At 39.6% G+C, this 26,200-nt stretch overlaps 2 protein-coding genes across 6 annotated transcripts in view; both read left to right on the forward strand.

The window, feature by feature from the left end:
- The first annotated feature begins 1,979 nt into the window (after positions 1–1,979).
- On the forward strand, positions 1,980–12,763 carry zgc:110045 (uncharacterized protein LOC664755 homolog). 5 transcript variants are annotated; one of them, XM_042432593.1, is made up of 14 exons: positions 1,984–2,329; positions 3,643–3,683; positions 4,999–5,109; positions 5,287–5,310; positions 5,437–5,469; positions 5,582–5,698; positions 5,930–6,061; positions 6,482–6,610; positions 7,644–7,733; positions 8,364–8,405; positions 8,825–8,900; positions 9,872–9,924; positions 10,966–11,135; positions 12,394–12,763. In XM_042432593.1, exons 3-14 carry the CDS (start codon positions 5,032–5,034, stop codon positions 12,428–12,430), a joined length of 981 nt encoding a protein of 326 aa, XP_042288527.1. In that variant the 5' UTR covers positions 1,984–2,329; positions 3,643–3,683; positions 4,999–5,031; the 3' UTR covers positions 12,431–12,763. The 5 variants fall into 5 exon arrangements, with proteins under 5 accessions (XP_042288530.1, XP_042288527.1, XP_042288525.1 ...); XM_042432594.1 differs by lacking the exon at positions 1,984–2,329 and adding an exon at positions 2,509–2,555; XM_042432596.1 differs by lacking the exons at positions 3,643–3,683; positions 12,394–12,763 and adding an exon at positions 11,466–12,059 and having other exon boundaries at positions 1,980–2,329.
- Positions 12,764–15,333: 2,570 nt separating this feature from the next.
- vwc2 (von Willebrand factor C domain containing 2) overlaps positions 15,334–26,200 on the forward strand; it is a 29,539-nt gene continuing 18,672 nt past the window's right edge. The window contains exons 1-2 of the mRNA XM_042432606.1: positions 15,334–16,374; positions 25,208–25,937. Coding sequence (XP_042288540.1) covers positions 25,287–25,937 — 651 coding nt within the window. The 5' untranslated portion in view covers positions 15,334–16,374; positions 25,208–25,286. The remainder of the gene's footprint in view (positions 16,375–25,207; positions 25,938–26,200) is intronic.

Below are 26,200 nucleotides of genomic sequence, written 5' to 3' on the forward strand. Positions count from 1 at the left end.
TCTCAGCTTGTCTTGCAAAATATTTGAAGATGAAATGCTCTCATTATCTAAGATATGTTTTCTATTACACAGAGGTAAAGGAAGCAGCAGGATGTAAACAAAAAGCATGAAAATGTTTCATTACATTAACTTTTCTATTTAATCTCAAATACAAAGACAATCTAATGTATTATTGAATAAGTACACATAAAAGGAAATCCCAGGTATTGGATATTAATTTTGTCTCCTTACAGTAAGAAGGCCCTGGTCGTTGTAAAACATGTGTTTGACATACATGAAACAGCTGTTTCTACTATATTTTGAAATATGTGAGGTGTTTATGTATGTATATATATGTACATATATGAGATGTGTGCTTTGGATATTGGTGGGAGACATATTAACACATACACTACTGTATATAATTTCCATATATGGTGATGTATGTCAGTCAACCACACATATAATGACAAAAGCACCATGTGAATATTATATTATATTATATTATACATATTATTATATTATATTTATCCATAAAAGCCATTTATTAAAGGTCAAATGATATCAACTATAACCCTTTCCCTCTCATTTTTTTCAGGCTATTTGAAATCTGTGCTGCTTTCACTAACGCATATACAATATGTCTATAAGTATAATTGATTATATTAACAAGTCTCAGTAATCACATAACAGTGATGCCGTTACATATAATCCCTGACTTTTATCCTCACTGACACACGGGGTACATGAAGGAATAAATTAGTCACAAGTGGTTGACATTCAAAATGTTATTAAAAAATATTGATTAATTCATATTTTTTCATCAGACCACCAGACCTGAAAAGTGTTATTGTAGATAGGCACAGACAATGATGTATGACAGTGTGTGTGTGTAGCCCCCTTTCTCCCCCTTTTTTCAAGCAGATTGAAATCAGTCTTGTGTCAGTAACTGTAACTGATTACACCAACAAGTCTCAGTAATCACCTCCTGGTAATCCCACTACATATAATCCTTGACTCTTTAATCTCATTGACACACAAGGTACATGAAGGAGGGAAATTAGTCACAAGTGATTGGCATGAAACGCTTGATCATCTCATGGTCTCTAAAAGGACAGAAATAACTGTCACGTACTTCGTCAGATGCCATGCCATTGATCACTTCGATAACGTTGTTGTGGTTCACATTTGGTTTGCAGTTTGGATACAAAACAACACACTTTTGTGGACTTTGATTGACCTTCATTCTTTAATCCCTAATCCTAATTTAACCAGTGCTAACCCTGAAAAAGTCCCTTAAATAGTGAAGAACACCATCACTTTAAAGCATTATCTTCATCTTTCACTTCCCATGAGGACATTCAACCCTTTTAATCACAGAAATACAACTTAGCAGTTGTATTGAAATCATAGTTGAGAAGTGAATGTAATGTGGCCTGCTCAGATGTCTGATATGCAGCCATGAGGCTCACAGCGGCCATCATTGTCTCCGTGCAACGCAGTGAATAATAATTAAATATGCCACTTATGCTTCACTGATTCATTTCCTTCACAATTTTGAAGCTCAGCTGAATACATTTTTCTGTGCAGAAGGGCTGTATTGTATCCAGTATGGCCTCATTATGAGGGCAGAGGGGCTTGGCGGGGGGAGGGCATGGCAGAGAGGGGGGAGAAGCACCCCACGAAGACATTGTGCTTAACATCACTAAATACCTCAAATGCCACATTGTCCTTCCCAGCCCTCAATTAGTCGGGTTCCTTCTACAAAGCACAGATTTCATACAGGGAGGTTTATTTTTAGAGAAAATCCAGCCCTGTGCAGACAGGAAGCTCTCTGAAAATCTAATGAAGAACACAGCAGTCATGCAGAGTTGTTAGTCACAGAGCAACATTGGTTAACAAAGCTTCTCTTCGGTGTCTCTGTGTGTGTTTTTGACTGCAAAAGGCTTGAAGTTCCCTTTTTTGTGTTGTGGTGGCTGTAACTGTAGCCTGCTCTATCTGTGCTGGACAGTGTCCAGCACAAGAGCCTCTCTGCCCTGCACACAGGCCTCTTCAGCTTGTGGATCTCCGTGCGGAGGAACGCCTCTTTGGTGGCTGTGACAGGGAGAATTAGGCAAGAGATGCGGGTTCACTTGCCCTGCGTAGGGGCTTATCTTGGGCTAAGCTGAGGGACTAATAGCAAAGCCAGCCTCCGCTCCAGCCGGTCTGAGGGCACAGGGAGCCATCTGTCCACTCTGTGGATAACTGAAAACAAAGGGGGCAAACATTGAACACGGGACTACAAACTAAGAGGTCGTTCATTTAGGAGATACCAGAAATAAAGAAGAGGAGCGGGTATTTTGTATATAAGGTCAGTACTTTATTCTAATTATTTTTGTTGCATTACAGGCCTCACACTAAGCCAAGGGTCAGGCCATCCACTGCTCGGTTTCTATTGGTAACAATATTGCAGACTGCAGTGATGTTGAGGTTTAGCCAGACAGAAAGTTTAACTTTTCTTTTTGCTTCTGTACTTTTAATGGGAGCTTAAGAAAGCGTGTCTTTGTTTTCATGTACAACTGCTGACTTCCATTAGGGTGAGTTAATTTGAGCTGCTTGTTTTTCTGCAGTCTGCTGTATAGTAAATGCTTTTAGTTGCACTTTTAACTTTAGCGATAGCGTGGGCTGGAATATATCAAAACATTAAACCAGACCTGTGACAAATTTCCAATAGAGTAAACTCTATGCTGAGGGAGGAATGCCATGCTGTAAGGCCCCATGCTTATTGTCTGATGTGTGGTGGCTTACAGATAGTTATTTATAGAACATTACTTTAGATATTTAAGAAGCGATTACTGATGGGTTAGTAGAAACGTCTTTCATTGTGATAACGGTATTTACACATATTCTTTTAAAATATGTGGAAGGTTGTTTAAATTACTGTCTATTTAAGAGGGTTTTTTTCTAAGCTGGAGCACTGTTGTATGAAATAATCTTGTAAAATACAATAGTCTTATCATTACAATTTTCAGAATGATTACAATGTCTTTATTTTGTCGTCAATATTGGAATATATTTTCAAATGAAGCCCTTCAAGTAATCCACTTAAGACATTGTTCTCCATTTCCCCCGAGGATTAATTCCCTATTTCTTTATTGTTTGAAGCACACTGCTGCTCTGGGAGCTGAGTTTCTGTAGATTATCTGTTTTATCATGTATTCTCCGTGGGTGCCGTTGTGCACCAGTGTTTTGTTCGGAAGTCTTGAGTGGGCGCTGACATGCTAGAGGTGACAGAAATGGGTCAAAAGGGTCTTAGTATTAACTAAACAAATCCCAGCCTATAGGATTAGACAGAGATGTTGCTGTTTATTTGATGTATTCACTGTAACTTTATAATGATACACAGGGGGAAAAATAGCTGCATCTCTTGTTAGCAGTGAGGCAACCTCTACTTATTCATGATATCGTTTGGATTAAGCCTTTTAGTTCAGCCTGGTATTATCAACACTGGAATGTGCCAGAACAATATCTTATTGTAAACTTGTCTCAGCTGCTAGAAAACAATGAATTATTGGCCCATTATCACGCTGATATTGTCCCACTTCATCCGATAACTGCTGACAATTGTACTGCTATCAGCATTAGCATGAGTCAAACCCACACTCCTTTTTGGTCTTTTTTTAGGTGTGGAATGGCGGCAGAGAGTTCTTTATTTATTGGTTTGTGTGAGTATCTAAACAGGGGTCTGTGGGAGGGTCAAAGATCATGTAAATCAAATGTTATTGTGCATACTGTAAAACTCTAAAGTAGGATTGAATTCTCAATCTCAAAACTCTGGATTAACTGGGAACACCTCACAGACACTCACCAATAGCGTGCCGCCATGTTCCCTCCCCTTTTTACATCACCAAGGACTCAGCAAGTAAATCTACCGTTTGCATTAAGTCAACATGTGACTGCACACTCTGTAGGTCCAAAATCCTACCAGCTCTTGTTAAATTACATTTTTTCATTTGGATTATTATGTCGTTTTGTTACTGTTTATATGTAGTCTCTCAAAACCAACCTTTATCAAGGCCAATGTTAAAAATACATGAAAAAGCACTTCTCAGAACCATGATGATCTAATAAACAAGGTGACCTTGATCCTTTATAGAGTCTTCTCTCTGTCTGTTATGGTGCAATAAGCTGCCTTCCTATACCAGTTGAATCGAGACATTCTTTATTTGTTCTGCAAATACGACGAATTGGATACGCGGCCACAACAGAGCCGACTTTGTGTGGTGTCAGTGCGATATTAAGAGACAGTCACACACACATCACTTGATCCTCGGGCCTCCAAAGCACAAGTGGCTTCCTTTGTATCTTATCTTATCCAAGGGAGTCACACAACTTGTATTTAGCTGGAACTAAAGACACGGTCCCATGTGAAGATTGCACCTAGTGATAGGCTTATCTTCCCCCACTCACAGCTACAGGATCAGAAGACAAACAACAATGCTCCGCAACTCTTCAGAGAGCATCGGTCCCCCGATAAATTCTGAAAAAGTGAATTCTTTTTAGCAGCGTAAAAATGAGCGTCTTAACTTTGGAACATTTTCCGGTTAAATTTTCCATAGTTAAGTTAATAATCCATAAAATCTGCAAATAGAGATCTGTTTTATTTCTGCTGCAGACTGATTTTACAATAATGATGCAGCTGACATCCAGTTCATGGTGTTTTTAATATCGTCTGTGGGTCTGGAAGCTTTTTCCCAGAAAAACCTTGTTGCAAACAGGAAATGATGCCTTTCATGTTTCCTACAGGCAGCTGCTGCAATTTGACTGTGATAAACAGAAGAAGTGGGGACTTATATTGTGTATATTATACAGAAATTCTAATTACCTTAAAGTAGAATAACGTCCATGTTGACGTCAAAATTCCATTAAATGAACCAAGATTTCACATTTTACCTCTTTGATTTTACAGATGATTTCCTGAAACACTAGAGCTTTTATAACACACCCAAACCATCTTAAACAATTTCTTTTTGCTTGCAGAGTGTTTACTGTAAAGCCCCAAGAACACAGAGAATGTCAGACAAGGAAGAAATGGCTTCAGATGGGAGTCTGAATGTTACACTGACGCTCAGGCTGCTGATGCATGGAAAGGTAATAGGCAGATGTGCATGTTTGTATTTGATAACTAAGTGATAGCCTTATGGTTTGGTAATGGCATGTCATTGCTGTTGAAATGATTACATCCTGGTCTGTACGGGAAATGTTGCTGTTAAGAGAAAACCTTGTGCATTGCCACTTGCTCAAGCTCTGTTTTCTTTTCATTGACAGGAAGTTGGCAGTATAATCGGAAAGGTTAGATTTATTTTACAATCCATCAGCATTTATTGATTCATACTGCTGTCGTTCTGATTGTCTTGTTTTCCTCACCTTATAAAACTAATCAAGCCAACTGTTTTATATATTCCTGCATGATTCCAGAAAGGAGAAACAGTAAAGAAAATGAGAGAAGAGGTAAGCATTAGTTTGGACAACTGTAACATGAAAACATGTATAATTTAATGAATTTTGGCAGATCAATTACAACAAATCAAAGCTGGAATAAATGTGAATTTGTGTTTTCAAGAGTGGTGCTCGTATCAACATATCAGAGGGATCATCTCCTGAGAGAATAGTTACCATCACAGGACCCACCGAGGGCATCTTCAGAGCTTTCTCCATGATTGCACAGAAGTTTGAGGAGGTACAGAAACACAGATGACACAAAATCCCCCCTTAACATATCCTGTATAACATCCTGCTGCTTAGCATAAAGATTTAAGGAAGATTTTTAAAGATTTTGACTGAAGTCTGAAGGACATTGAATGCACCTTTTTGTCAATCTTGCAAAAAACAAAAAAGACTTGTCAAATAAAGCTGACGTTATCACAGTTTGTACTGAAAAAAACCAACATATTTTTGAATTCTCCCTCAGGATATTACGGCAGCAATGACAAACAGCAACGTGACAAGCAAACCACCTGTGACTCTTCGCCTTGTTTTCCCAGGGAGCCAGTGTGGCTCACTGATTGGCAAAGGAGGCTCAAAGATCAAAGAGATCAGAGAGGTAGCAGTCCTTTTTTGCCCGATATTTTCTACCAGGAAGTTGTTTTTCTGCACCCAAACAGGGCCAGAAGACCCCATCCCTGGTGCTCTGACACCTCAAATATCAAACACATGAGTCAAACTTCCTTGTTTTTCTCTGCTTTAAAATGTGTAAGATTTTTGTTTTTTGTTTCTGCACATAAGAATCCCACTGATTATCCGTGTAAAGATTGGTGGAGGCTGAGTACTCATTCTGAATGGACAATATTTGTGTATGCCTCTTCAAATATTGGAACACACATTGCTATTTGGTTTGCAGCTGCTCCCTGCATGTCAAAACGTGTAATTTGCGGGTGCTTGAAACAACATTCCAATTTGGGTGATGGTGTGCTCTTTTCAGCAATAAATAGCCTTTGTTTTTTTGTTGTCTGGTGATGTTAAGACCACAGGCGCCCAGGTTCAGGTGGCAGGAGACATGCTGCCGGACTCTACAGAGAGGGCTGTCACAATCTCCGGCACTCCACAGGCCATCACTCAGTGTGTAAGACACATCTGCTCTGTCATGCTGGAGGTAAGCACTGTCAGACAGCAGATGATCTTCACGTTGAACAGCTCTATTTAGGCGTCAAGTATGTCACATTTGTTTAGGATGTGTAAGAAGGTATTCAGTAGCACATTCAGGAGATTTTCAGTGTCAGCGACATATTACTCAAGGCTAAAGCTTTGTTTTCAGGTCGTAGTGGCTGGCCATCCTCATGAGATGTGCAACAATAATGACACTATTTATTACGATGTTCAATTTATTCTCACTTTTTCTGATAATGATTTATATCAGTGGTTCCCAGTCTTTTTAGTCTGTCATAGCCTCACAGCTGGTCACATCAAGTACCCCTTCATTGACACCACGTTCCATGTTCCTGTGAACGGATCATAAACTGTTACTTAACACTATTAATTATATATAAGAGGATATTCTTACAATATTTTTCATACAATGGAATTTTCAATGTTTAGGTTGGTTTGGTCAAGCTTGCATTTGTACTACAAGTGGCAGAGCTGGACCTTTCAATCATTTATTCATTACTATTTCAACTGTTCAACCATTACTTTTAGAGAATTTAACCTTTTTATATATTACTTAAAGCTACCTTTTTCAAAACTACTATCAGTTACTTTTAGCTAACTATTTCAACTGTTAATCCACCACTTTTAGAAAGGTATTTCAACTTCTCTGCTTGCTTGGTAACTGGTCTTCACTCTTAATTGCAACACATGGTGTTGCAGCTGACTCAGCATCCATTTCTACATACCCAGTGGCAATGACAGACGTACCCTCTGGGCTACAAATACCTCTGGTTGGGAATCACTGATTTATGTCAGCCTGTAAATTCTGTAAAAAATAGTTTATTTAATTTGTAGCATACCAATGAATGTCTTTGGTTGGAGGTTTCATGTAACTTTCCCAACTGATGAAGGGGGTATAAAAAGATTCAGCAAGTGATATAAAAGGGATATAAAATGCACCAGTGCCAGGAAGAGTTCTTTCCTTACTTGCAGCAGTGTATTAATTTTCCTCCCTTTTTTTTGCATGACTGTGTCTCTAGTCTCCTCCAAAGGGAGCAACTATTCCCTATCGTCCCAAGGCCATACCTGCAGGAGCCCATGCAGTATTAGCACAACAGCACTCTGCACAAGTAAGTAGCCATGTGGGGTTATCTGGCTGTAATTTTAGCTATTTTGTAAAAACAACAATTGAACAGACTTCTTGTTTTTTTGGGATGTCAGAGTCACACTGATCATTGAGCATATTTTCACCACTAGAGGGACACATCAGTGTAATTATACAGCAATAAGCTCTTCATATTGTGATGCTGTAAGCAGTAGGATGAGGTAATCATCATATTAAAAAGTATTCAGCCAAGCTTTAATGTGTCAGAGATATGAATGACAGCCTTTTACATTAATAATTCCCTGCAGTGTGAAACCTGAAAGATGTCGTGACTAAAGCTCATGTTTTCCATGAGCTGGCTAGCTGCTGTCCTGAATTTGGCACAGTCTGCTCTGACCTATCAGACATCTGTTTATGTTATTGAATTTCTGGCCATGGTCAAAGAGGGGGAAAAACAGCAGATGACATTTAGATGAAATTCCATCAAATCTATACACATTAGAGATATGGAAAAGAGGAAGGGAATGGATTTTCAGAAATGCACTCAGTGCATGAGTTTACTCTTCATGCACAGTGACACATTCACATTTTAGATGTTAGAGCTTCTTTGCACATTGCAATCCCATAACCACTTCCCTTCTCTTTTTCCTTCCAGGCCTTTGCAATTCCAGGGCAGTATGCTTTTGCACATCAAGATGTAAGTGTATTCATTTGAGTGGCTGACACTTGCCCTAATGACCTACTCCTGCCCACTCCTTCCAAGCCACCACTATGCCCTCTGTGTACCCTACTCTGCAAAGATGAAACTTCAGTAACCCTGATCTGTTGACATTACTAACACTAACACACAGTAGCAGCATGCATTGATTGAAATGAAAGCGAAGAACTTAAAAGTAGTCCTTGATGATCAGTTATAGCTTTGTAGCCAGAGATGTGACTGTATTTTGAGATGACTGCCATGAGAAGCCAGCATGCTTTCTGAAGGAAATGAATCTCTTCACACTGACACCATCTGTGATGTTTGTGAACTTCAGATTGGCTCTGTATTGTAGCTGTCAGCTCCTCTGAAATAATCCAGTTTGATTGGTTAGCTCTAACTTCCTTCCTACCCTGCAGTTGACCAAGCTTCACCAGTTGGCTATGCAGCATATTCCCCTCCCTTCCCTTGGGCAGAGCAACCCTACCTTCCCTGGTACGTACCCACGGCTCCCCGGGGAAGTCCATCTATCCCTCTGTCTTCACTCCTCTTCGAATCACACCATCAAAACACCCCTGTCACTTCAGAGAGGATCACGGATGTCTCCATTCTATCGGAATTTATAGACTCTCTCAGGTTTTGTAGAAGGTGGCTTTACAGAGATTTACATAGAGCAAGCAATGACCTGTTGTGTTTTGCATTAGTATTCACATCTCTTTGTACCAGAAAATAAGATGAAATATTGAATGAACAGTGAAATATTAAGGCTAAGCCACCAAACTAGTTTATTATTATTTATTATCAACAATCCTGAACGTTAGTCACTTAAATATTTATAATCCATAAGTGTATGTAACAGATTAAAACGGCCAGAATGAAATATAAAAGAAAAATAGCAGCATTCTCTGAGAGGGAAATGTGAAAAATGACAGGAATATTTACAGTTTAGTAAATATTTAACCATTTCTCACTATTTCTCATATCCTCCCAAATTTCAACTCCATTTGCCCAATTTCCATCTCCAAAAAACAAATCCTAATCTCTTGACCCCATCCTCCACCTACAACATTTCTCCTTCAAATCTAACATTGTCTTGGCCAGACCATCCCTGACCTCAACCACCCCACGCACTCATATACTCTGCCACAACTAACTGAGGCCAAAACATTACAACATTATGAGTATATAGGCAGGACTAATGTGATAAAACATACTCATTTTGTTTTACTCATGCTAATGAAAAAGTAGCTTTTCTTATTGTAGATTGTTAAATATGTGCATAGAATATGTGCTAAACATGTGTATGTGTGAACCTAGAAAGATTTTCTTGCCATATACCATTTTTATGTTCTTAATTTAGTAGTGTAACAGTGATAAACTAGTCAAAGTAGGGCAACTTGTCATGCCATGAAAGTGGAAGCCATTAGCGCCATACTGTTGTTAGAGTTCCTTGTCCTACTTTGCAGGATTGGATGCATCTGCCCCCACAAGTTCACAAGAGCTGGCAATACCTAATGATGTAAGTGTCACATTGTTTGTGTTTCCCAACACTACAACCCTCACTGATAATCCTCATGTTGCTTATTTTGTTAACACTGGCAAAGAGGACAGCTTTAATAAGGAATGTTTGGACACCAGTGTTTCACCTTCTCAGTCTCAGACAGTAATTTAGCCACTGTCTTTTTTGGCTTGTATAAATAATTGCATAAATTCACAGCATACATCATTGTAGTAGTATTAAGATATGCTTGTGGTAGCGTAAATATTTGCTTTTTTGCTCAGAGTGAGATGAGAAGTTGGATACCACACGCATATCAGTGTGTAAATGTGAAGTGAGCAGATGTTTGACTTAGCTTAGTATAAAGAAGAAACAGTCGTCTGTCTCTGTATGAAGTTAACAAAAATCAACTATCAGAACCTCTAAAACTCACTAATTGAAATGTTTTGTATGTTATTCAATCTGAACAAAAGCCAAAGTATAAAAATTAAAGAGTTGTGGTTTTGTGAGGTGTTATGCGCCAGACTATTTCTTGGATAGGAGCAGTAACTCTCTGTGAGATTTCCAAGAAATATTGCACCACATAACGCCTCCTAAAACAGCAAACTGTTGGTTTTATACTGCGGTTTTTGTATGGATTAAATAAATGATGTATAACTTGTTACATAGTGTGCTTTAGAGGGCTGGTTGGTGGATTTTAGCAAGAAAATGAATAAGTATATCTCTCAAAATGTAATACTATTCCTTTAAAATAATAAAGCAGCAAAGCCAGTGCTCTAGTGAAGATATTCACAGTATTTTGACATACCATTTCATGTCATCTTATATTTACAGCGTGGTTTATTAGTAGTATGGGCACATTGCATCTTGTGGATCTTATTAGCTATAACAACAACAGTGAACAGCTGGAGATGTGGTTTTCTTCTGTATAAAACTGCCATCACACTGTGTTGCTGTTATCACCATGATGTTGCTCCCATATGCTGTTTTGAAATCTAATTCCAGAGAAGCATGGAAACATGAGCTGTTTTGTTATTTACATGTTTCGTCTCTCTCCTCCAGTTTATTGGCTGCATAATTGGAAGACAAGGCAGCAAGATCAATGAGATTCGCCAGGTCTCTGGAGCTCACATCAAAATTGCCAGCGCCACTGATGGCTCAGCCATGCGCCAAGTCACGATCACAGGCTCGCCAGCCAGCATCAGCGTGGCCCAGTACCTCATCAACGCCAGGTAAGACATTACACAAGGCGACCACATCCAGCAAGGCTTCACATCGCCATGTGATGATAAGACAGCAAAACACCATGCTATTGTATGAGGGCTCAGGGTTTATTGTGCTCAGGGTGATGCTGAATTTATTCCAACTCACTGCTCCATTCTCTTGACTGCATTAAAATCCTTATTGTCTCTGCTTTTTAACACATTCCTACTTTGATTCTTATGTTTCTCCTCTCTCTCACCCCCCTTCTCCTTTGTCTCACCCCTCCCCCCTTTCATTTTCCCATGTCTTCTCTTAACCCCTCACCATCTCCCCCCTCCTCCGAACGTCACAACCTGCAGCTTAGAGATGGCTAAATACACCATGCAGGCTGCTTCCTCTGTGACCCCAGTTGACCTCAACATGAGCTTCTCTCAGTCTGCTCCCACTGCCTCCACTGCTGCTACCTCTATGGCCGTCCTGGCGGCCACCACCCAAGCCCCCACCACCATTAACGTCCACTCACCCTCCACCTTACCAACCATCCAAAACCCACACTACGCCGTCCCCGTTTCCAGCCTGCTTGGCATGAAAACTCTCCCTGTCCTGACTGTCCACCCAGCAGCCGCTTCCAGCCTAACACATGGTTTATCCCCTTACACCGCAAAAATGCCGACCTCCGGCATCAAAAAATCTGAGCGGCAGAAGTTTGCTCCCTATTGATGTCTGCTTTTTAAGTCTAGTCAGTGTGGCTGACTGGTAAGACATTATGAAATGATGGCAAAGTATTAATATTTGGCATTTAGGCCTAAAAACAGCTTACACCAGCATGTGTGTTTGCCAGTGTAGCACTTGTTTTCTATAAATCAGGAGACTATTAGAAACAGACTAAAAGGATGGTAGTATCAAAACATGTCCTCATTAATTAAAAACAGGCAGCGTGGTGCGTATTAACTCAGTATATGGACATGCATAGCAATTATTGTTGGTAACTCAGGCTTGTATTAGTATCCAAGAAAAAGATATTTTTCAAATGGATTCATGTTGCAGAGCTTTATATGAATATTTACTCCAGGTATTTTCCATGATGCAAATATTGACTTAGTTTTCTATCTGTGTAACTAGTTTACAACCAATTTTTGTTAGCAAACTAGTATTATGAGACGTGGTGCTCTGTTGGCAGCAGGCTGTTAAAATGTTTGTCTTATACAATAGAAGTCAGTGTGTTTGAGTATTTTTTTAAAAGGATTGCTCCACTCTTCTGTCATATTTCCTCCTTTCCTTCACTAGGCTCTCATCAGTGCTAACAGGCTTGGGTGTTCTGTAGTAGCGTTGCACTGTTGCAGTTCTGATGGGATTATCCTAAAGCCACATTGGATTCTAGCGGATTTCACTCTACGCAGTAATCCTGTAGAGCGGGACTGGTCTAACTAACTCATTTATTGTTCCTGTACTCTAACTTGTTTCTTGTTTATTCCCCCAACCCAAACGAGTGGAATGCTTCAACTTTCAGCGTCTGAAATGGACGCCGAGCAATTATTGTAATAAATGTTTTATTCATGTGTTCTTGGTGTGGGCCCACCCCCACAAACAATGCAGATTTGTAATATTTTGTTGATTAAATGACTTTGAAATAAATGGGACTTTTTATGAATACGGATTGGTTGTTTTGTTATCATTTTGTTATTGTAGAAAATCTTTTACTTTTCTGCAGATTACTGCTGATCCCTAAAATACAAACACTGACTCTGTGGATTTATGCACTGTTTACTCTTAAGTGGCTGTGAGCTTTAATTGTATATAAATCAGGACCACACATTTCCACTCAGCCGGAATTACTGTTATTAGCTCGCAGGGCATTGAAGTTATATTGTTTAAAATATCAAAAAATCTCCACAGTCTTTCAAGAAGTTTTTTTTAAATGTGTGTGTCAGTTATTATTCAGACATCAGATATAATCTGATATTTGTCCAATGTTGAGACTTTATTGATGCTTTATTGATAATCCTTGACATATAAGTGAACTCAAAGTGTTAATAGGTAAAATGTTTTCCTGTGTTTTTGTAAGATCTGTATAAAACCAAAGACCAGACACATAGCATGAGACTCACAGCAAACTGACTCTTTTCTCCATTTTAGTATATTTCTCCAAGGAGGAAATGTGCCTCCACAGCCTGCATATGTAAAACATCAAAAAGCAGTGATACTGAAATATAGACAACAACAGAGAGCAGTATCAGCAGCCATCAACAGTTTGTGGAACACAGACGTATAAAGATTTTGGCAGGTATACTAAGCCAACTCTGCACAAAGTAGTCATCGGTATAATGGATGCAGTTTGCTGACGGCAAATAGGGTGCAAAGCCCCTGCCCAAACAAACTTTTCACCTGCATTTCCCTAACGAAAAAAACAGAAGCAAACTTGGACTAACCTCACAGTAAATATTCAACACATGCTGTGGCAAAATTCTCAAGGGTCCTGAAAAAGAACAACTTAACCTCCAGTTGTCCGCTCAAGCATGCTGCTAATGGGCAGGTAGTATAAAGTGTAGCCAGTCCTTGTTGCTCTGTGTCCCCGCTGCCCTGTCCCTCTTTACCCCTGCTGAATCTGACTTCCCCCCTTTTCAGTGTAAAAACTGGGAGGTGGCCACTTCTGCTCATGCCTGATCCGTGGAGTATGGATAGAGAGCCGTGTGGACCATTTCCACAGCAGGGCTCGAAATGCTGAAGTGGAGATAATCAATAGTTAATGGGGGCAGAAATGTAATGACAGTGAGGGATGACATTTCAACCTCGGGGAAGGTGTAGCAGCAGCGAACACTGCTGCATGTATGCTGATGTGTGCCCAGGGCAGTTATGAGTTCACAGCCAGCTTCTAATGCTATATTAATGATTTCCTTTTTCAACCTGACACAGGCAGGAGTGACGGGCACATTTTTGAGCTTGCTGCCATCATGCAGTTTCGAAAAAGCAATTTAGAGGTAAATAAGTGAATAAATCATTTTTTAAAAGGCGCATAACCACCTTAACTTTTGTGGTAAATTGGTAGGCAGAGCTGTCAATCAATTCCTGATGAAAAATCACTGCAATACTGTAAAAATATTTCTCTAGGGACAGATGAGCTTGTCTGTGGTGCTTAATTTTATTTTTCAATTTGTGTCCTCTTGCAGTCTCAGGGTAGACTAGTGAGCAGTGTATTTCTATAGGCTAGTGTTCTTATCATAATATATGGTAATATATACAATAAACATGGAGCATTTTCATCTGCTTTGATTTTATAATATTACACAGATTTATTCATGTGGTAGTCAATAATGATTCTCAGGGTTAACTTATTGTGGTTTATGGTTTTGCAAATCTTCTGTATGATCTTCTTATCATGTTGTTGTGATAATAAATAGTTATGGAGACCTCATATTGTGTTTTTTCATCTATTGCATAGTAACCTGAGGTGAGTTTACATTGGTGGAAGAAGTAGTCAGACTCTTAACGTCTGTCAAAATAAGTGTAAAATTTACACCATTACAAGCGAAAATTTTACTCAAAATTTTACTCCCGTAAAAGTAACAAAATATTATCCGCAAAATGTACCTAAAGTATAGTATACAGTAACAATGTAAAAGTACTATACAGACAAAATGGTCAGAGTTATAATATACACAATAATATAATATTGGACTATTATTAAAGGTGCATTAACACGTAATGTTGTAGCTGGTCAAGGTGAGGTGGAGCTGATAGCTATTTGCTACTAATGAGTGGTTTAATTTACTATAACAATGAATCATAGTTCATATTATAAATCTATAAAGTAATCAGCTGCCAGATAAAAGTCCTATTAAATGTTGCGGAGTACAATTATGAAGTGGCACAATATTGAAAATCAGAATTCTTTTAGTATAGGTTTGTATTTGAGTACATGTACTTAATTACTTTCTACTACCCACCTCAATCCAAAATTACTTTCTACCTCATTCTACAACATGTGATGGTTATTTTATAAGCTGATTTCACTAATTTTAGATTAAAGATCATAAAGATCACATAAGAAAATCCTCTGCTTCGAAAAATAAATTGTCTGACATGTTTTTTCCACAAAAAATGTCCAGTTTCTTTATTAAAAATGCTTAAAATGACATTTACTTCTCCCTCATTGAGAAATACAGAATATGTGAATATGCAAATATTGTTCATTTCCAAGGTTTAACTGCTGAACGCAAGATGTCTCCTACATCACTGTAAAGTCCATTAGTGAACTGGAGGGTTAAAGTTTCCACATCATACTGGTGCATTGGCTCCAAACCAGCTGTGATTTAAGATTTTGTGTGAGCACATGAGAGAGACCTTCCACTTTCAGCATATGAATGTTAAAACAGCCTTCACACATACATCATCCTGCACAGTGAAGCTCAAACATCCAACTGAAGGAACAAGAAGAAAAACATATTTTTTGACTGGAGGGGCACTTTAAGTTCAACGTTTTTTTATAGCACAATATACCCAAATAACATACAGGCCCAGAAATGCAATAAATAAATAAAATATGAAAAACCTCAGCCCTCAGTGTTCCCCCAAAACGGCTCTGTCTGCTTTATTCTTGATGCCAAATCCTGCTTGCTTCCTGGTGCATCATTCATGTTTTACAGTGTCATGTGTCTTTATTTTAACTCTCTTCTTCTTGTGGGCTATAATGTGCTTTCTCATTCGGCAACAAATTACCCAGTGACCAAACTGTGTCAGGGAAACGACTTCTTAATTTGAGATAATTAACCAAAGTCGTTAATCACCGCAGCGTGTGAACCCTGTGAACCGACCTGTGAAACGTCTCTCCGGTCCGTTAATTGACTGCCTGTTGTTTCCCAGGACTTCACTCATTTGTAACTGCGCCACCTAGTGACCGCACGACTGAACGTGGACCCCCATACACCCCCTCCCTCCTCTCCTTTTTTTTATTTAATAATTTATTTTTTGTCACCGTGAGAAATAAAGTGCCAGGATAGAGCAGGGACATCAGCAGCAGCAGCGCGCCACTTGCGAGAGCAGCGGCGGAGCGCTTTCACTTCTGTGCCGATTAAAGTTGAGCGCGACACGCTGATGACCTGCGAGCATCCTCCGGGGAAACTGTGCATTTGACTGGCTTAACGAGCGTCAGTTTCCATCTCTTCACCGCACATCATTTGTTGCTGTCTTGGCTTCCGCTGACCGACAGTCCGAAGGCTGTGTTTCAACCCAGCGCACTGACGGATACGGACAGACTCCCGAGGATTACAGGTGAATTTGATGCATGTTGCTGTTTGGAGATGCAGCTTGTTTTGGTTTTTTTTAATGCATTTTTAAGCCTGAATTGCTTAATTGCTCAGGCTTCACGTCAACTTAGTTCACAGAGAATGGACTGTCTTGGTGTTTTTCATGTTGAAATTGGTGTTTGTGTGCATTTCATGAAGATTTCACTCACTCATGGTTACAGTAAATCCTGCCTGAAAATTACACTGCATTTATCACAAAAATGCAAATGAGCTTGATGGGGGGGAAAAAAACTGATGCAGATTGTTAAACCCTGCAGACAAGGCTGTCGCACCTGTGGAGGCTACATGCAGTAGGTATCAGTGTAAATCAGCTGTGTTGGTATTTTGATGTAAATAGGACTGATGCTGCTCTAAGAAGCATCAGAATGGATTTCAGTGGCTGCACAAAAGACTCTGCCTGCTTACACACTTCTAGATGCAACATCCAGGCAACACAGCCTCTAACAGCAATGTTTTCATCATTTTAGAAATGCACAGTGTCCAGCAAAGTAGATTGTTTGATGATAGGATCTCTCAGATGTGTGTTTTTTCCTGAAAATACAGCTGCATGTTCTGGTGATTGTTGTTTTTCACAGTTACAGAAAAATGAGATTTGTTCTGATTTTTATTCAAATGTCACTAGTCTAATCCCTGGGTGTGACATAGAGGCTGTAGCCAAGTCAAAAAGGTTTACTCGCCTTCCTCATCATCCCATTATCGTCATCTTTTCTTGTTCCTCTTGAGTAACATAAATGAGAATCAAGCTGTTACACTCTGCTGTTCATATTTGCTGCTCCACTACTTTTCCTGGCAGGCTTTGTGCGTAAGAGCAAATTCTCACCTTATTCCAGTCTACATAATCTTAAGAATATATGACAGTTTTGCAAGGGCTGTTGGTTTTTCATTGCATGTTTAGGCAAACTTTCTTTTGATTTAGGTCACTAGTAAGATTTACAGTCAGAGGATAAAATTCAATTAGACAGCCCCGCAGCAATCCTTACTCAGTGGCAGATGGCTTAATACTCTTGGATTCTGCCTTGGTGTCCCTTATTGCTCTAATTGGATTTCATCATTTCACACTGTTTATCTGTATAAAAATGAGTTTTAAATGTGGCATCATTAATTCAATACTTTCCCAGCCCTGTCAGATCCAAGCCCACTAGCCACCACTGTCTAAACATTTCACATCTCGTCCCCTGTGATCTGCTTTGTCATAAATTGAAGTAGACCTCAAAGTAAATTGTTGCATGTGCTGCACAAGACATGCTGGGATGTTGAAACAGTGTAAATAGGAGAATCTGTTATGTGCAATACAGTGTTGAGGGCATATTGTCTGTCTGAGTTAATGCTAGCCCTGAGGACATGGTTTTCCTCTCAATGACATCCAGTTTGATTTTACACAGGGACATTGCAGGAGTTTTATTCTCCAAGACAATTTGAATTTGATGTTTGCTTGTTTTGGAGGCGCATTGTCAGCTGTGTGATAAACATGTAGAAGACTTACACTGTGTGCAATATCGGCTTGAAACAGAGATCAAAAAGGATGCTCTGAGCCTCACTCTCTCTGCATCATGTTGCTATCATTTTCTGTCACCATGAAGTTATTCAGTCAGATCAAATTTGCAAATTTGCCAGTTAATCCTTTTAAATACTGCTCACATTTATTAAGACCCAACAGTAATTAGAAATAAACAAACATACAAAAACATCTCAGCTTGTGTGTGGAAAATTCCTGGAGATGAGAGCGCTGCCTCAGTACATTTGGCACCTATTTATAGCAGTATTGTGTGAGTGAAACAGCTATCAACCACCCTGGAAGAAACCTCTCTGAGTGACATGCAAGAAGAAAGCGAGAGGCAGGTCAACCTTTACTCAACTTAACCGCCACGCTTTGCGTTATTGAAGCCCTGTCAATCCAATCTATGTGAATCATAGTATTAGTCAAGGTAGAGTTGAAATTTTACTTCGAGCTCGGGTTCTTATCTCAAGACTTATTGGCTTTATTGGCTTTATTTGCTCTGCTGGGTAATGAAAACAACAATAATTTATGAGTCACAAATCAATGCGATGGTGAGCATCATTGAACCGTGAACAAACATCCAGGTTGAATCCCTGCTTGATTAATCATCATTGCTGCACCTCAGTGGTCATACCGGCTACGTTCAATAGACTGAGATGTAAACCAAGTTTGGCCTTTGACAGAAGAATTTATATCTACAGTGACGATAATGAGTGAACCTGCTCCCCCTGACAAACACTGGGTCTAATGCTGAGTTCATCCTCTCTAGTGCAGGAAGCCACTGTAACATTTAAATGTCAGTGGAAAGTGGAAACATCTTCAGCCTTTAAAAATAATAGCACAGGGACAGACAGCAAATATCATTTGCAATGTTAATAGGGGAGCAGAGTAACAAAATGCAACTTCATTATTGTGAAATTAGCCATGTACAACAGACTGATCATTATAATTTCCCACTGCTGCTATTCCAAGGTAACATCTAGGCAATTATCACTGTTTACTGTGTGCAGAAAATTAAAAGGGCAGCACATTTTATAAAGGTCCTGTTAATATTAAGGTCTGAAAGCTGATGTGATACTTACACTTTAACACTGGAGCTGGATTTTGTGCCAGTGCTCACCATCTGTAAATTGACCTAATTTATCCCATAAAATTCTAATTGTTTGGTAACGCCATTGCAACCCGGATGGATATAAGTTATTTTGGGGATGGCTGCTTTTGAAGGCAAAGTAAATGTATACAGTGGTAAAAAAAATATAGACCTAAAATTTAATTGTAGGTTTTATATACTGTGAGCATATCCCACATTATATCTAACACTGCCTGACAATAATCTGATATTTGCTGTATTAACCCTTTTGTTGACATTGGGTTTATTTCATCATTGTTTGGGGTGTAAAAATCATAATTGCAATAATTGCATTTTTTTTCTTTTCTTCTGACCTTATTAAAACCAAAAAGTATTGAAAGTAATAACCATCCCCTCTGCCACAAACTGGGCTTTCTCATTTTATTTGACTTTGTCCTGGTGTCGGTGACTTTGTCATTTGCATATAAAGCACTTTGAGCTGCAATCTTTGTATAAAATGTGCTATACAGATAAAGTTATTATTATTTGATTGTGACAAAAATCAATTCAATATTTTAAATTTTACATTATACAGACTGTTGATGAACGAATATGTATTCACTTTGTTTGACAAAAAGTCATTCACAAAGAAATGCACAGTATTTCACCCTTTACAGTGACATCACTTATGTTTGATGTGTAGTAACTCACTGTTAGCTCTCTTATGAGCACATTGTTATAAAAATCCAATAACAGAAATCCAAACACACTTATTTGTGATTTGGGATGGGTATCTGTAAAAAGTATTGTCAACACCAATCACAGATAGAGAGCAAATGAAGATAAATTGAATTCTACAATGTTTTACGGCTGGGGTCTTGGAGGCAATGTGTCATTTTCTGTAGCAAACTTCTGAAACATGTCATCAGGTAAAAATCATGTTCATAAGAAAATCTCATACAATTTTTATAAGGAACAGTCATGAAGCATTAAGGTGATAAAACAATGTGAAGCATGTTTTTTGGGCTGGAGACCCCAAGCCCATCAGTAATTCTAACCTTAGTTCATTTATTACTCACTGAATGATTGTTTCTATCAGTGTTATTGAGTCTCAGTTCTGATAGTGTTATATTTCATGAAAAGCTTCAGCTTTCTCTGTTGTTGGGTGTCCTGCTGAGGTCTTCCTGCTGTTCAACCCGTCAGGCCTGAGGTTTGAACTGACAACTTCTACATCTCTGGTCTGAGTGCAGACTGACAGTGTCTGGCTGAGTTGGTGGTGGAAGAATGAGAAAATGAAACTCAGTTCATTTAAAGGAGCCTGTCCACCCAAGAAAAATGTTGCAATGTCAGTCGCCAAAAATGACCTATAGTTACATTTGAATGACAGACGCCATCTAGCAGCTTTAGTAATTATGATCCGGAGAAGTGATGCAGTTCAGATGACGCCTATATAAGGTGACAAATTCCCATATTCAGAGGCGGTGGGTTGGGTGACTGGCTAGATCCTAACTTGCAAAAAGCAGATTTTGTGCACTTTGCTGCAGGAGACCACTGTTCGCTTCCCGTTTCCAACTGTGAGCCAGGACAGTTTTTTAAAGACTATAACTACAATTGCTTTAAGGACATAGTAAATTTAACCCACACCAGGTTTCAAGTGATTATTTTAACCCAAATCATGATCGTTCCCTAACCCTAACCAAGTGGTTTTTGTGCCTAAACCTAACCAGACCTTAACCACAGTGTTGTCACATCATAAAACATCATTATTTTTTAACAGTGATTTGATAAATGGTGTTTGCTGATTACTGCTGATAGAGGCCCCTGATTTGAAAACACTCCTATGTGTCGTTCTTGAGTGCATGGTCAAGCCATGTGGTTGTTAAATTTGGAGGACTTGTTGATTTTTACTCCGGGGTTGCGTTTGTTTGCCAGTTTACGCACATAGGCCTAGTACATTAGTTCTCACAGCATGTTTGCATCATTATTTATTAATAAGTAATTATTTAAAGAAGAAACATTAACAATTTAGCAACAACAGTGAAGCTAGGTAGAGGTTTTGTTTGGTTTTGTCAGAGTTATTATATTTATTGTGTTTAACCACAGGAGGCTTTCTGCCTGGTTCCCTGAACTGTCTTGGTCCAACCTTGAACTGAACAATACAAATAAAATGCTGTTGCATTTTAAAATGGACATTTTTTGACTCATTGACCATTAATCAATTAATTAATTGACCATTTTGGTTGGTTTACATGCCATTTCAACACTTTATTTCACTTGGTAATTACTGGGACCACTTCAGTACTTGGACCATATATGGAAACCATCATATGGTAAAACCACATGACCACTCAGCTCTGTGCTTTTTAAAAAAAGGTGACAGTTCTTCAAGACAAAAATATACAGCCAATTTTCCAGCATTAATAGGTGTTTGTTTTCCAGAGATAATTATTTCGAGCTGACAAGTGTTAATTAGAGTTGTTTTTCCACTTATAGGGCTGATTTTTTTGCTCTGAAGTGGGTACTCAAATGTGTCAGAAGTGTGAATGAACTCAGTGGTGTTGGCTTATATAAACTCTGATTGATGGCTGCAGCCAGTAGTTAGTGTGAAGCTTTACTGAGCATGGGCCATTTCAGGTCACACCTGCGCAGAGTTTATGAGTCTGACTGCGGCATCGCTTTGACTTTAGCTGTGTTGGTAAAAACAAAGGGTTTCATCTGATTCTAAAAGAGATGTTTCAGAGCCATGGTTGCAGTTTATCACACATGCTAATTGCGCTAAAATTAAATTCTTATAATTTGTCTGTATAATAGCAGCCTATGCTGCAGAGATGCGTAGACACTGCATTGTATCTTCATGTCAGTTGGTAGTTATGTTTTTTTCTTTCCAGCCAGAATGTCTTTGCAAGTATTCACGATATAGCAGTGAAGCAAAAAACTGAATTCTCAGCAGGGCTGTAGGGCAAAGATAAATCTATGACCTTTCACCAAATGACTTATATGCAACAGTACAGCTGTGAGAAAATTTGCCATCTCTTGAACCTAAGGAGCGGTGAGGAAAAGAATCCACGAAGGCATCTTGAAAACACTCAAAAGTACTTAAGGCACTAAAGTACAAAAGGATCGATTTGTATTTGATTCCTGCCTGTAAAACTCATGACATCTGGCACACATTATGCTGTGTGGTTCAGAATTATATAGACAGACATTTAGAAAGGATGTCATTGCATTAAAGATTGCAAGATGGTGTAAGGGCGTAATGAGCATAGTAAACGAACTAATTTGCAAATGCAGATAACCTACGTTAGGTTGTAAAGAGTTTTTATGGGATTGAAAGAGTCCATTTTAAAGGATAAGCCTTGCGTTATTCTATATTTTTCTTTTTGTCAACAAGTGCCATGAAAACATTTCACCCAGCAATGTGCTTTCCCGATTTCTGACCCTGTTTGTGGCACATGTTCCTACCAAAGATGTATGCTAGAAAAGAACTGGTAGATGTTGTCAGACTGTGTCGGAAATCAAAAGTGTTTATTGTTCCAAACAGTCACACTCGAAGATGAAGAGAAAAGAGACACAATATAATTGAAATTTGCTATTTTCAGACCGTCTCTTCTGGGATGCATTCATAATGTTGCATTCAGTTGTTCACACATAGATTAACAGAAATAGTTGTGCATGGAAGCTAGAGAGAGAAGTTCAAACCCTGGCTCCTTTCTCACCTCAGCACAGCTGGCCGATCACAACGTGAGGTGGGTATGAATGTCGGATTTGGAACATTTTGACTTGTCATAGCAGGAAAAGCACAGGTGTAATTTAAAACATTAATAATGGCTGCGTTCCATTTAGGTGTCCCAGTAAGCGAAACCAGCATGCACAGTAAAAGGGCCTCGAAATTTGCATTTGTAAATGGGTTGCAGCCATGGTTCGTGTTGTTAATAGCACTTGTGCTTTTCCTGGTATGATGTTTTAAAATGTCTGCTTTGAAAAAGGTTTATTCTGATGTTGGAAAGGAGGGGGAGGAGGGAGGTTCCAAAGCTATTTGATTTATATCTTTAGTAGGATCAAATGAGCTTGGTGCTGTGTGCAGCAGGGTAGGGAAGTCAGAAATTATTGAAACATGGACTAACACATATTGGTTTTGGTCCTTCCATGGGATTTGTTGACAATAATAAAAATATCATGCCTGCATTATTCTTTAAAAACGAATCACAAGTAAGCAAACCTTCCTCAAACAGGATTATTTTGATTATTTACAGCTGCGGATTAATACACAATTGGTGAGTATTGACAACAGTAGGACGGTGTATGTGGGATTGACTCAAAATAAACAACTGTGCTTGAGATCATGGTAGTGAAAAAACAGTTCAGCCAGTGCAAAAGTTTGGCTCATTAATGTATTTTCATAGTTTTTGGGCAACTATGGAGCTCTATAGCACAGAGGAATAAGGCTTTGGTTACACAGACAACACTTGTTAGTAGAATCAATTCTTTATTGGTTTTGGTCTTTTCATGGGATTTGATGACAATAAGAAAAGTACAGATCTATCGCCAGCCTTATCCTTTAAGACAGTGGGGTGCTGTGGTTAGTTTGTGCCCAATTGACAACCAGCCTGAGGGCCACCCAGTCAGTGCTCAGTCCTGCAGGAGAGCACAGCAGCAGCAGTATAGTGTGACAGTTAGTAACAGCTGTTAAGGTGGAGAGGTGAGGCTGGGAGAAGCCAAATGAGGTCCTTTTACTAATGAGGCTTGGGCTCATCTCTTTCTCTCCCTCTTTCTCACTCTCTTTCTCTCCCTCTCTCCCTCTCTCTCTCTCTCAGCTGCAGCGTTATCGGTATGCACCTCGTTCTGCTTCCTCTCAGTTTCACAGCAGCTCCAAGGATTCTGCCTCCAACATAGCAATTCAGCTAAAACACCGCTCAAATACCACTGGCGTGCCAGCAGTCAATTCCAGCTCTTTTCCCTCAGAATGGATCAGAATTCATGAATATCAAAATGCATGACTTAAAACATATAGAGAGACTTTGGCTTCATAGTTGGAGTTGGATAGAATTAAATGTGGCTGCTTGTCCCAACATTACCTTTTCTCTTTCTCTATATCACCACATACCTACCATATTTGTTTGCTGCTTATTTAATGCTCACCTGCTAACTTTACCTCCTGTTTAGGGTCCCTAATCGCTCAGTTGGAAATAAGCTGTGTTCATTGAGGTTGACAAATGAATCAATACGATGAACTATTCTTAAACAAGTGAAGACAGGACTTAACAGTTAATTGTCAAGTCAGTCAATACAGAGAAATCTCACCTTTTTCCTCAAAATAAGCTGTGAATGTCAACACAGCTGCAGCCTGTTAAACGGAGCTCAGTGACGACACCGAACATTTGGTGTGAAGGAAATGAATGGAAGTAGGCCACCGAACGCAGCACAGCATCATAGCAGGCATTTGAATTTCAAGACGCCGCAGTAAATCAAGTTAAGCAAGAGACAAAAACAAAAACATTCACTACAGCTTTTCAAAAATGTGCAGCCTCTGCAATGTCTGCAGTTGATCCTGGATGTTACTCGACGTGAGCTGCTGTATATTCACTCCTCACAGCACAGAAGACTAGAAAAGAGAGTGATGTGCTATTGCTTGTGATTAGAACAGAACTATTAAAGATACTGAAGATATTTAGTGCGCTTCTTTTACAGGAAAGTTTCTGATACACCTACAGCTCTTTGCAAAAGCTGCAGCAGCTTTAAATTGATACGACTACTTCTGTCGGATACAGTAAATTCATCTTTCCAGACTGGAATTATGTTCTATTTTCAAATCAATTTCTCTTTTTGTACAGTTGACTGTGATTAATTTTAAAAAGCAGACATTGATCCCAATTCTTTGTTCCGGAAGAGGAGCAGGAGCTTAAGAGTGTTAGATTCGGGTCCTTCTTTGGCCATTTTCCTCTTACTCTGTCACTGCTTGTACCGATTGATGCAGGGAAGTGTTACAGTACGAAGTGGTATCGATTTCCTAACATAGCCCTATGAATACTCCCTATCCCAATGATCCAATTCACTGATCTTACAGACTTGTGTGACACTCTGTGGGATGTTTGCTTGACATGATGAAGCAGTGCTCTGAACTCGCCTGGATTTCTTGCACTGTTCTCAAGGCTTAATGAGACAAAGCCCACACCTGGGATAAAAGTGACAAAATACTGAGCACATAACCCCAGTTTAATTTTCTCTTTCCAGATGGACTGGCTCACACCTGAGATGTGAAGTGTGTTATGTGAGCCAAGGTGTTTTCCCACCTCGCTGGTGGTGGGGAGAGATGCTGCACTCCGTTGCCATGACAGCAGAAGTTCTCTTTGTTCTCGGGTTCCTGATGAGCGGCGCTCAGTGTAGCCCTATAGCGACCTTACCAGCGAGCCGAGAACGTCTGGAAAAGGTGTTGACCCAAGCCAGGGAGGACAAACATCAGGACAAGCCGGCCTCACAGGAGCCGCTAGGATACGGTGCTCAGCAGCAGCAGGAGGAAATCAATGCCTTGGGCCCCAACAGGACTGCTGTGAGCCGTGCCAGGCCGAATCTCAGCTCCCAGACACGAGGATCTAAAGGCGGGAAGTCCCAGGAGCTGTGGAGTGAGCAAAACAGCCTGAACCAAATAGATGAGGGGCCCACCAGTGATGTCACCCTCTCCCTGGATGCCATCGATGAGTACGCCTACCCAGACTACAGGGGTAAAGGCTGCATGGATGAGAGCGGCTTTGTGTTTGCCATCGGGGAGCAGTTCACCCCAGGCCCTTCAACATGCCCTTGCCTCTGCACAGACGAGGGCCCTCTGTGTTCCAAGCCAGAATGTCCCAAGGTTCACCCTCGCTGCATTAAAGTGGACACTAGCCAATGTTGCCCGCAGTGCAAGGAGAAAAAGAACTACTGCGAGTTTCGGGGCAAAATCTACGCCTCGCTTGAAGAATTTAAGGTGAGCCCATTAAATGCATTCACTCATTTCTGACATGCCCCAACTTGAAAGAAGTGCTGACAGAACACTCCTTGATGTTCAATGGAGTTTTTAACTGGCACTACACAGAAACTAGTTACCTTGCCTTGCAGCATGCAAGCAAGCAGACAGGCAGATTTATAATGGCAAAGGTCAGCACTTGTCTTTTTCTCACACAACGCTAAAATATTACCGGAGGCAGAATTTAGCAATGCAGCTTCAGCAGTGTTTCCATATTCAGTTTG

The sequence above is a fragment of the Thunnus maccoyii genome, chromosome 14 (genome assembly GCF_910596095.1).
Source record: "Thunnus maccoyii chromosome 14, fThuMac1.1, whole genome shotgun sequence".
In the NCBI taxonomy this organism is placed as follows: domain Eukaryota; kingdom Metazoa; phylum Chordata; class Actinopteri; order Scombriformes; family Scombridae; genus Thunnus; species Thunnus maccoyii.